The sequence below is a fragment of the Bradysia coprophila genome (assembly GCF_014529535.1).
Source record: "Bradysia coprophila strain Holo2 chromosome X unlocalized genomic scaffold, BU_Bcop_v1 contig_128, whole genome shotgun sequence".
NCBI lineage: Eukaryota > Metazoa > Arthropoda > Insecta > Diptera > Sciaridae > Bradysia > Bradysia coprophila.
The window spans coordinates 5602576-5614903 of NW_023503295.1; the positions used below are offsets into that span (position 1 = coordinate 5602576).

Sequence of the window (12328 nt, forward strand, 5' to 3'; positions counted from 1 at the left end):
AATCACGGCGCTGCGTGTTATTGTGTTCACGACAGAGTAAAATAAACCAGGCAGGAGCGGCTCATTTTCGAAACGTGAAATACGGGACCTAATACACTGTATGAAAATGAACTCAAATAAACCCTGACATAAGTTGAAAAATTTTATTCGCAAAAAGATATAGGGCTACTGCGTCACGGCCCTTCACTAACGTAGGGCCATGATTCCTCAGTCATACGGTTTTTAGCCCCGTACGAAGTACAAAGGGGCTTATAGGATTACGATGCCGTGTGTAATTGATGGAATTCGAAGCAGACGGTAAGGGCAAAGTGTTTGCCTATGTTCATAGATGACGAATCCGCAATAAAAATTTTGTCTGTCCGTCTGTCCGTCACGTCGATATCGTGAGTAAATCAAATTCGATTCCAAAAAAAAAAAAAATGCCCTGAAAGATAGTCAAAATAGTGAGGCTAAGTTCGAAGATGGGCATATTTAGGTCGGCCCTTCGTGAGTTAGGGCCGCCTAAGTGCTTTAAGGTCTTTTGGTGATATTTATGGCAAAATAAACGATGGAAATGTAAATGACACGGCAAATGATAGGTATTGTCAATACCAATCCAGGAAAAAAAAGTTTTTTTTAGATCGGGTGAGTGGACCGTGAGTTAGGGCCTTAGAAGTGAAATGCTACTAGGCCCTAAGTGTATTTTACATAGAACTCGAGTAAATTTCATTCGTTTTTCGTAATTTTTGTTTGATTTGGAAGGTAATCGAATGCCGAATAGAATGTTGTTGAAAAAAAAAATTTGGGTCCTTGGCCTAAGGCCGCTACTAGGGCCCTATGTGTATTTCACATATAACTCGAGTAAATTTCATCCGTTTTTCGTAATTTTTGTTTCATTTGGAAGGTAATCAAAGGCCGAATAGAATGTTGTTGAAAAAAAATTAAATTTGGGTCCTTGGACTAAGGCCACTACTAGGGCCCTATGTGTATTTTACATTGAACTCGAGTAAATTTCATTCGTTTTTCGTAATTTTTGTTTCATTTGGAAGGTAATCAAAGGCCGAATAGAATGTTGTTGAAAAAAATTAAATTTGGGTCCTTGGACTAAGGCCACTACTAGGGCCCTATGTGTATTTTACATATAACTCGAGCAAATTTCATCCGTTTTTCGTAATTTTTGTTTCATTTGGAAGGTAATCAAAGGCCGAATAGAATGTTGTTGAAAAAAATTAAATTTGGGTCCTTGGACTAAGGCCACTACTAGGGCCCTATGTGTATTTTACATATAACTCGAGCAAATTTCATCCGTTTTTCGTAATTTTTGTTTCATTTGGAAGGTAATCAAAGGCCGAATGTAATGGTGTTGAAAAAAAATTAAATTTGGGTCGTTGGACTAAGGCCGTAACTAGGCCTTAGGCCTCTCAATAAATTAAAATTTTAGGTCAACTTGAAATTTGTGTTACATTTGAAAGGAACGTCGTACGGGGCTTCGTAATTGCGCTATGCGCAATTTGTAAGATGTACACATTTCATAATAATTTGACTAGGGTCACGTGCGCAATAGATGTACGGGTTCGTACGGGGCTCAGTCGCAGCAAACGCTCCGACTGTTCTGACGGCTCGTTTATTTAATTTTTTAGTTCACTAATGTAGGGCCATGATAGTCTACGCTTCAAATTCACTTCTCTGTAAATTATTTTTCATGTCTCGGGCATATATTTCAGAACTTTTCTCGTAATTTGCAGTATGTTTGTGTTCGAATGCATATTTCACTACTTTAAGTGGACAAAAGATTCAATATAAAGTATCGCGTTTGGAAGAAAGTTTACAAAAATTTTGAGAACGAAGAGTAATTAGAAAAAGTACACTAACACAGAAAAAAACAAGCCGGACACACACTGATCATAAGCAAAAATTTGAGGAAACACAGAAACCTCAATTTGCAAGAAAAAATTTCAAAAATTGAAATTTACGCCCTCATTAGTTCGTAGCGTAAACTTGACGCGGTGCACCATTTTGGCTATGGCTGTAGATGAGAATCTCATCATTGTCTAGGAGCGAGCCGTTTGATTTTCACTTTGACCAGAACTGTATGTTTATGCTGATACAATATATCAGTGATACATTCTTTTGCATAATTTTCATTTCGTTTTGTACACTCAATACTCTCTCTAGCAACCAAACTCTCAGCTCTCTATGTCAAATTCACACCTCTACAAACACTATTCACATTTTGACTGACTACGCTGTAACCTACATGTAAATTCCAAAGGCTACTTAATTCTTTCACCACCTTAATGAAAGTAGTTTGTTTGCTAGAAAGAGTATTGGTACCCTACATTAGATTGTTGCATCACTGGCGTCTTATCCTTTAAGTCTACTGAAACAGTTTTTGTCCAATCATGTTTTCTACCAGGTTATTTGGATAGAAACAACGCACTTCAAGCAACAGGGCCTTTAATGGCAGCTGCCAAATAGAGTACTATTTTGTATGAAAAAATTTATAGTCAAAAATTAGCCGTATAAACTGTCCAGTTTCAGTTCTCGATTCAGAGTACCACTCATGCTTGAAGTGCGTTGAATCAACGCCGTTGATAAGAATTGTTCTTTAACATTTGTCTCAGCAATTAAAAATTCCTGTCAAGAACTGTATATTTCTTCTACGTCAACTTCAGATGTGAGTTAAGATTAAGGTAGCTTCCCGACTAAGTCCCTTGTACATACCCCCTCGGGTAACAACAAGAGCGAATGGTGGGAGCGAATGTTGGGAAATATGAGCGAATGAATGCAACGAACGAGCGCAAATTATGATCGGATGACGGGAAACTGTGGTCGAATGATGGGAAAATGTGGTTGAATGGAGGAAAATGTGGTTGAATGTAGGAAAATATTGGCGAATGAATGGAAAATATAAGCAAATGAATGGAGTGAACGGCTGGAAAATATGAGCGAATGAATGGAGAATAACGAATGGCATTCGCATGCGAATGGTGGGACAGGATTTTCCGTTGTTGTTTCCCCCTCGAGTCTGTTTTCATACTTTGATTTTCTGTTCATTATTGCAAATAACTCTTTTAGGAATGACATTTTTTCTGTTTTCTGTTTCAATATTTAGTCAGAGCCGGCTTAACCCATGGGCAAAGTGGGCCTGGCCCAGGGCGCTGGGAAAATAGAGGCGCTGAGAAATTAAATTTTTTCGACAGTGTAATCATTTCACGTTCAACATAAGTCATGCACAAATCAACGTCGATTAAAAAAAATTCGCGCTCGCTTCGCTTGCGTCTGTACATTAAATTCTTGGGGTAAATGTGAGCTACAAGAAATGCATATATACATCTAACTTGATATTTTTGAATAATACACGCACATCGACTAACCCAAGGCTGTTCGTATTTGGTTATTTAAAGCGTTTTTATGATGGTCCTGCTTTAGAAAAGTTGAACTTTGAGGCTTCTGGCTGAAGACACTATAAATAATTTTCAATAACCATTCCATTGCTTCATTTTCGTCAGCCGCCGGTGATAGTCGGATGATGGAAAGCTTTTAGCTCATGAGGAATTTTCGAAAATTTTGTAAATTCCTCTGAGCTGAAACCTGCTCATGATCGCCGGACAACGGGTGTTTGGAGCAAATAAAGCAGCTGGAAAAGCTGCAGAACAAATCCGTTTCCGCCCATTGAAAATTGTTCATGGCATATATTCGCGATTTTTTTTTTTGTCGAAATCCAAGGCCAATTACCTAAATTTCAAGATCTAACACTTTCAGAGTGAAGACAAAGGATCATTCTAGAGTGCCCTAAACTTCAATACTTTTGGGATCCCGAGTCCTAGATCCTTGAAATTGCTTCAACGCAAGTCGTTTTTTCCGAATCATGACCTTACCCAACGCACTGCTCCTAGCATGAACATAAGAAATATTTGGAGGCTGATGAAGTCACAGTAGGCACTGCGTTTCTTTCGTGAAGATAGGCGACTTGTTTTAGTTGTGTGAGTTCAAACACACAATACAATCAATCTTAAGCGGTAGCTCTCATCACAAAAGCCTCCAAATTCGACGTTTGTCAAAGTAGTGTTCATGCTAGGAGCAGTATCACAAATATTGTGTCAAAAATTCACGTTTTTTCTCTAACGATCTTCCAAGGGAAGTGAAAAGTGAGAATAATGAGAGGACATTCGAGTGTAAATTGAAAGAACACCTGAATGAAACTATAGAATTGTGATGTAAATTTGAATTGTAGTGTTCATTTTTCAATGTCTGTGATTATGGAACTTTGTATTTGAAAATAGCTATTTGCTAAATAAATTTGTTTGATTTGATTTGTTCTTCAAGAAGTTCTCAAGAAAAAATTGTTTCGGATTCATTCTACAAACTTCAAACTTAAAATCCCGAAAAATACGAGCGAAACCTTTTTATAACTTTACTTGATTTTTGTTTGTGGGAAAGTTTTGCGAATTAATCACGAAAACTCTGGTTATATCATATATCTCTCATTCATATATGGTTATATGTTATCATAAGCTTGCCACCTCGCCTCGCTCGCCGTTTCTAACTACACATTACTTAGAAAATAATATTCTTGAGGAAATGTTGAAAACATTTTATTTGATTTGGTTGACAATGTAGGAAACAATTTCTTTAATAAATTTTTCATGCGGCGCTGCAAGGCTCGTTGCCCAGGGCGCTGTAAATGCTAAACCGGCCCTGTAATTTAGTAATCTGTAAACAACATGAATAAGAACATGCATAGCTCAAGTCGTAACAGCGTATGACACAAAAATTTCAGAAATTAGTATTTTTATAAATATAGCTAATAAATCAGACGCACACCAGTCAGCAGAAGTATTAGTTGTAATGCCAAAAATTAAAATTTTCATTCTCACCTATGTGCTAGTCTGGACTAAAAGAAGTTACATCCCACACACATTTATTACCTACACGTACCGTTTTCTTGTTAATGACGCCAACCCGTATCGCCGTGAAAATTGTCTTGAGAATTTTGCGCTTAGTCTATCGATTGAATTGGTGGAGATAGGATTATTTTTTTTTGATAATTTGATTTTTGTGTAACTTTTGTTTTTAAATTGAAATTGTATTTCATTGTTTCTGTGCTACTAACGAACGACTGAGAACAACGATGGTTTCGGAATATGATTTGACTCCGTATCGTCCATGGAACTATTACTCAAAGCCACGCTATTATACGACATATGTGGTAGGATTTTTATCATTTCCTGATTGACAGTACTTTCTTAACGTGATACGATCATTTTATCTGCTTACGACAGTAACGACAAAAATATGCCTAAAAAAATTCTTCTTTGCCACGTTACTCTTCATTGCTTACGGTACTCTACATGTGGTTGAAGGCGCATTCTATTTTCTAAGGTGGTCCTCAGGTTACGACATCTGAATAACGAAAGGATCACTGCATTGTCTGAGATAAAACACTAAAATAGTACCGAGTAGCCTTCTTGACTATAAAATTATCGGCTCACTCCACTTCACCATTTCAGGCGACATTTCGCAACGATGGTCAAGTTTATTTTCATTTCCAATTTTCTACCGTCAATAAATTGATGTCTATTTTTAAGCGCAAAAATCTACTTGTACCTATATGAATGCCAGCATTAATCATTCGTATAAATAGATATGTGAAGCAGTTTACACAAAATTGGTTACCTTAAATTTCACTCAAACACTGCGCCAATTCCAATATCATAACAGTCGGACGCAAAACAGATTTTATTATTCGTTAATTTTTTGTTTATTTTATTTTAGCCAACCTGCCTCGTCAGCGACAGATATCACAATGCTTACAGATTCTACGTAAGTAAATATGGAAATATCTGTAAGCGTGTGAAGAAAATTTTTTATTTATTTATTTTTGTACAGAGACCAATGAACGTATCGTCGTCACACGAAAAAGTAAGTTTTACTTTTACCCATCATTTGAATTGTAAATAATCAACGTTTGTTCGAAAAGGTGTATTTTTTCGTCGACGAAGCTTTCTAACCAATTTTTAATGAAAAATCACATTTATCTACTGTGAATTGAAAATATTCATAATTTTCAGCAACAATCTAGTTAACAGTGCCGCTTTTAGCTTTTAGACGCCATCGGGCAATTGGAAAAATAGGCGCCAATTTAGTAAAGCTAATTTTTTTTAAGGACCTCGGGCACCATGTTCTTCTGCTCCACTTCGGGCGCCACGGGCATTTGCCCATTTGGCCCATATGGAAAAGGCGGCACTGCTAGTTAACAAAGACAGTTGATTTACACACGACAATAGATCAATGTGAAAGAGCGGATTCTTCTCTCAAACACTCTAAAATAAGCTGTCAATTTAACAACGCTAATCTCAAAAAATGGAAGCTTCATGTAATTTTTTTGGTGAAAATGATAGCTTATTTGTCGTCTTAAACGACATTGACAATGATCTAATGTCGTGAGCAAATAGTATTTGTGCAAGAAATTGACAGAATCCTCCTACAATCATGTCAAGGCAGCAATATCATACCGATTGTTCACAAAATTTGGAGGCCTAAAATCACTTAGTGTGTCTTGCGAATTTCATTATGTATTCGTTATATGCACTTATATGTTTATTATATATGTGTTTGTAATAAATAAATTCATATGCCTATCACATGCCATGTGAATTAGGAATCTGTGCTAGTTACGTGTTGATGTGGTTCGGCATGAAAGTTACGAACATCGATACAATATACTGTAGATAATGAGACACGAAGAACGAAATTTCGGAAATATAGCACACATGCAAGTGCAAAAAATGCGAATCACAACACAAAACGAAGAGAAAAAGGAAATTGAGAAATGCAGAGTTTCAATTATTTTCAAATATTTGTATGACATAATTTATTTATTCAAAGCGAAAAAAAAAACTGCTCACATACGGCGCAGTCAATAAAAAAACGATCTTTTCAATCAACAAATATTACAATAAATAAAAATCATCCGCTCTATTACTTCCTAAAGTTCCAAGAATACATGCCGCATTGCCTCTTTGTATAGCAATAGAAATTTTCTGCAACAGATAATCTTTGGAACGTGGCTCCCCTGATGCTCTCTTCATCAACGATCCCAACTTGTCAATAAATTTCTTTGTTTCTGGACCCATGCAACCTAATGATTCAAAGGCAAGGGGGGTAAATAAATAGTTTTCTTTAAGACGTATATAATGATTATGCTTAAATCTCTCCGCTTTATCTGCAATAGACCCTGCTTTCTTAGAGGATTCACTGATGTATGAAGGAGCCAAAGTATCACGTATTGTTACATCCCATAAAAGTGATTTTCCATGACTCCACGGAACTATTGTCATACCATCAGGTCTTTTACCGTCGTCTCTAGAAATACCAGGTGGTTGCAAAATATTGGGAAATCCTGCAGAGGAAAATGCATGACCAAAAATATTATTGACAGAATCGTGTTTAGCAATAATCCCTATCTTTAATTTGCACGATAAACCATGCAAACCGTCCTTCTTAACCACAGCACCACAATTACACTTGTACTCTTCACACATTATTTCGAGCGCTTTCTCAAAACGTAAGTTACGTTACACATCCATTCATGTGATCTTTCCGCATAAAGTTGCTTTATCTACCCTATAGGGCAAGTGCAAACTAACACACTTACACAAATTATATTCTCCTCTATTCACCTTGCCTTACAGATGATTGTTTTTGTCGGAAAAAATTTCAAAACAAGCAAAAAAATGATGTGTCATATTCACATGTAAACTTCACAAATTTATTGGAATTACATAAATTTAACATTCCGTCTTTACTTAAACGAAGAAATCGGAAAATAACGATATCACAACAAATTTTTTCATATTTTTGGAATTTTTCGCTCCAAATATTCATCTGTAAGGCAAGGTGAGTAGAGGAGAATTGTGTTGAATTTCTGTTTGCACATTCCCTATATTATATCGATGGTTACGAATACAACAGAGAGTTGCTAATATGACGGCTGGGACGCCGTTTCGACGGATAGAGGGAATATGTCGACCATTTCTGAAAAAAATTGAACCGTATGCTGTCAAATCGAAAACTACAGATTTTTTAAAATACTTCCAGCATCACCAATTTTAATGAAATAAATTGCTAACATGATCCTTGTAGGATCAGAATGAAGTAAGGCAATTTATCTGTAAATCAGATTCTGTATTTGTACACAATTGCTGAATTGAAAAATGCAATTTTGGAGACCAATTTTTGAACGCGTATATAATAAGAAAGTAGCTTGCAAATAAAACCCTTTACGTGCATTTTGACAACGATGCAAACGTATTTCCATATTCTGTTTCTCGAATCATTGCAGTCAAAAATTAATTATTTTGTAAACAACCGACCAATTTTGGAAATAGTCAGCCATTTTTGACATTTCATTCGTTGTATGGAAAACAACCTGATGTTACCTATATCCGTCGAAACGGCTTCCCAGCCATCATCTTAGCATCTCTCTGGAATACAATGAATTAATAATTTCGGTGTGCCGATCTAGCAACAGCTGGTTTTGCATTAGCTGGTGAACATTGTAACGATTGTTTACTTTGTGTTTATCTTGCTGTTCTCTTTATATGGTGTGTGTGTGTGTGTGTGTGTGACGTGTAACCAAGGATAAATGCAGATCATACTAACAATGAAATAGATACCAGCTGAAACATGAAATTATTTCTCTGAGTGTAAGCTGATTTTTAGCCCCGTACGAAGTACGAAGGGGCTTATAGGATTACGATGCCGTGTGTAATTGATGGAACTCGAAGCAGACGGTAAGGGCAAAGTGTTTGCCTATGTTCATAGATGACGAATCCGCAATAAAAATTTGGGCCGTCTGTCCGTCTGTCCGTCACGTCGATATCTTGAGTAAATCAAATCCGATTTCAAAAAATTTTTTTTTCCCTGAAAGATAGTCAAAATAGTGAGGCTAAGTTCGAAGATGGGCATATTCGGGTCGGCCCTTCGTGAGTTAGGGCCACCTAAGTGATTTAAGGTCTTTTGGTGATATTTATGGCAAAATAAACGATAGAAAAGTAAATGACACGGCAAATGATGGGTATTGTCAATATCAATCCAGGAAAAAAAAGTTTTTTAAAATCGGGTGAGTGGACCGTGAGTTAGGGCCTTAGAAGTGAAAAGCTACTAGGGCCCTATGTGTATTTTACATAGAACTCAAGTAAATTTAATCCGTTTTTCGTAATTTTTGGTTCATTTGGAAGGTAATCGAACGCCGAATAGAAAGTTGTTGAAAAAAAATTAAATTTGGGTCCTTGGACTAAGGCCACTACTAGGGCCCTATGTGTATTTTACATATAACTCGAGCAAATTTCATCCGTTTTTCGTAATTTGTGTTTCATTTGGAAGGCAATCAAAGGCCGAATAGAATGTTGTTGAAAAAAAATTAAATTTGGGTCCTCGGACTAAGGCCGCTACTAGGGCCCTATGTGTATTTTGAATATAACTCGAGCAAATTTCATCCGTTTTTCGTATTTTTTGTTTCATTTGGAAGGTAATCAAAGGCCGAATAGAATGTAGTTGAAAAAAAAAAAAAAAATTGGATCTTCGGACTGAGGCCGATACTAGGCCCTATGTGTATTTATACTAAATAAATTAAAATTTTAGGGCTATTTGAAATTTTTGTTTTATTTGAAAGGAACGTCGTACGGGGCTTCGTAATTGCGCTATGCGCAATTTCTAAGATGTACACATTTCATAATAATTTGACTTCAACTACGTTTACGGGTGCAATAGGTCTACGGTCAAAGTAGGGTGACAGACGCACTAGGGTCACGTACGCAATAGATATACGGGTTTGTACGGGGCTCAGTCGCAGCAGACGCTCCGACTGTTCTGATGGCTCGTTTCTCATTGTATTACTCGTCCATCGCTCATCCTCATGAATGGTTTAGAAAGTGTTTACGAAACCGAAGCAGAATTTACCTGGCAATAATATGTAACTTAGCTGTAGAGTTGCACACATCGTATCGTTTCCAAAATGTTTCAAGAGGAGAGAAAAAAAACTATTTTTAAACCACGCTATTACAAATCACCAGACCCTTTTCCTTTCTTAAAGATTTCATAAGATTGAACAAATATCCCATCACTTTCATTTCTTTAAGGCTAGAGCATATCTTCCGTACATACCATCTTCGGATTACCACTACAGTAATTCCTCAGCAATCGACACAACGACTGTAAGTTTAGTACTTTCTTATAGTCTCATGAAATAATTTGTTGAACCCATAGCCACTATCAGCAATGCTGTCGCCATTCAATCCTGAGTCTGTACGATTCGACTACACGTACGGAACGGTAAGAAATTCTCAAAATCATTTTTCCAAGTTCATCTAAATTCTTTTCATTTTTTTCCATCCATAGGATTTTGCATCAACTACGCAAGATATTCGTGAGTCGGCTAATAAGTTGTTACAAGATGTACAAACACCTAGCACCAGAAAGACTCGTGCTGTCAGCTTGGAACCATATTATACTAGTGATTTAGACTGCAATGCTACGAGAAGAAGTAAGATCAATCAGTAGATATTGATCAGGGAAGATTGGGATGTTAACATAAACTTTTTAGTTACTAGCCGAGGAAGATTGATCAGTGCCGAACCTCTTACACGACGAATTACCACTGTACGTTACAATTGACACTTTTTCGTTTTGTGGCTCGGTTGACTTCCGAAAGGATTACTGAAACGAAACTCGGAAGACTTAACTGAATGGTGTTACAATTGGGTATCCACTGTAAGATATTTTCGTAACTCGTAAATGAAAGGGAATAAACATTAAACATTTAATATTCGCTAGACTTAGGGACTGTTCAGTTCACAAATGACGTCACACGGTTGGGGATGTCCTAGAAAACATGACAGTTCCTACCTGCCGTGTTAAGCCGAAAAAACGTATCTAATTTTTTGATTCTTAGCTTCTTTTGTATTTTAAATCTTCAACATTTCCAATGGAATCCAAAGAAGCTCGAAGCTTTCGAAAGCTATCCAAAGAACACAGACTATGCGATACATTATCATGGCCTAACACGTCACTTCAAAATTTTGTCTAATTTTGACCCTTTTCGCACACCCCCCCTGAACAAAAATAAAGTTTTACCGAAAATGCACCCAAAAATTGATCGCTGTTCTGAATAGAGGGACCCTAGGGGAGTTCAAAACGATGGTCCGTTAAGCTGGACCAGATGCTTCCCCACTAGACTGTTTCACCCGGAAAATTAACGTCGAGTTTTCCGGGTACGCATCGTTCTTCCGACACATTACCTATCTAGGAAAAACTTTGTAGAAGAAACTACATAAAAATTTTCACGTTCCGCGTCGCGCAACACGATTTTCATTTCCTTATAATTCGCTAAAAACGATCAGCTGATTGACATTTATGTATGACATTTTTTACATCAGCTGATCAGTTTTAGCGAATTATAGGGAAATTAAAATCGCGTTGCGCGACGCGGAACGTGAAAATTTTTATGTAGTTTCTTCTACAAAGTTTTTCCTAGATAGGTAATGTGTCGGAAGAACGATGCGCACCCGGAAAACTCGACGTTAATTTTCTGGGTGAAACAGTCTATTCCCCACACCCATACAACTGAGGAAAAAATTGTATGGGCTGGGGAAGCATCTGGTCCAGCTTAACTCCTCTAGGGTCCCTCTATTCAGAACAGCGATCAATTTTTGGGTGCATTTTCGGTAAAACTTTATTTTTGTTCAGGGCGGGTGTGTTCGCATGACGAGGAGATGGTTCAAAAATCTTTAAAATAGCGTGACGTTATTTCTGAACGGCCCCTTAAGATGTTTTCATTGTAAGAAGTGAACTATAGTCAGGTCTACTACTATCCGATCATTATACCACTCTATAAGGACAATCATTCAGTTAGGCTTATACGAATTGGACAAGGCAGAGTGGATTCAAGATAAATATTGCTCCGAAAGTTCAAGCAGTGTATGTACCAATTGTGTCATACTTTTACGGCAAGTTCAACAAACATTTAGGCGTCTTAAGTAAACAATAGATTAAGGAATTTGTTCATGTATCGTCCGTTGACAGAAGGTTGTGGAGATTGCTTGTTAAAAAAGGAATTCACCTATCACAAATTGAAGACCTTGGACATACTTGACAATGTATGCAACATAGAGAAACTTAATTTCAAAATCCACTGAAACCCCATGCTTCCGTCTTCATCAATGTTTGTAACATTTCCTTGCATCAATGTCCATCAATGTCTGAAATGTATACATCGTCCTCATAAAAAAATCATTCACTCTTCATGTCGTCTTCCGATACTTGATCTACACACTCCAAGCTATTT

At 36.9% G+C, this 12328-nt stretch overlaps 1 protein-coding gene across 1 annotated transcript; it reads left to right on the forward strand.

Moving 5' to 3' along the window:
* Nucleotides 1-4953: 4953 nt before the first annotated feature.
* Nucleotides 4954-10818, forward strand: LOC119067644. The gene is made up of 7 exons (XM_037170743.1): nucleotides 4954-5191; nucleotides 5758-5805; nucleotides 5872-5904; nucleotides 10125-10199; nucleotides 10252-10317; nucleotides 10384-10528; nucleotides 10589-10818. The coding sequence occupies exons 1-7, from the start codon at nucleotides 5114-5116 to the stop codon at nucleotides 10657-10659; spliced, it is 516 nt and encodes a 171-aa protein (XP_037026638.1). The 5' UTR covers nucleotides 4954-5113; the 3' UTR covers nucleotides 10660-10818.
* The last annotated feature ends 1510 nt before the right edge of the window (nucleotides 10819-12328 follow it).

Coding starts and splice junctions, on each gene's coding strand:
- LOC119067644 (XM_037170743.1), top strand. CDS start 5,114: ATGGTTTCGGAATATGATTTGACTCCGTATCGTCCATGGAACTATTAC. Junction 5,905..10,124: donor TATCGTCGTCACACGAAAAA/GTAAGTTTTACT, acceptor CATTTCTTTAAG/GCTAGAGCATATCTTCCGTA. Junction 10,200..10,251: donor CAGCAATCGACACAACGACT/GTAAGTTTAGTA, acceptor TTGAACCCATAG/CCACTATCAGCAATGCTGTC.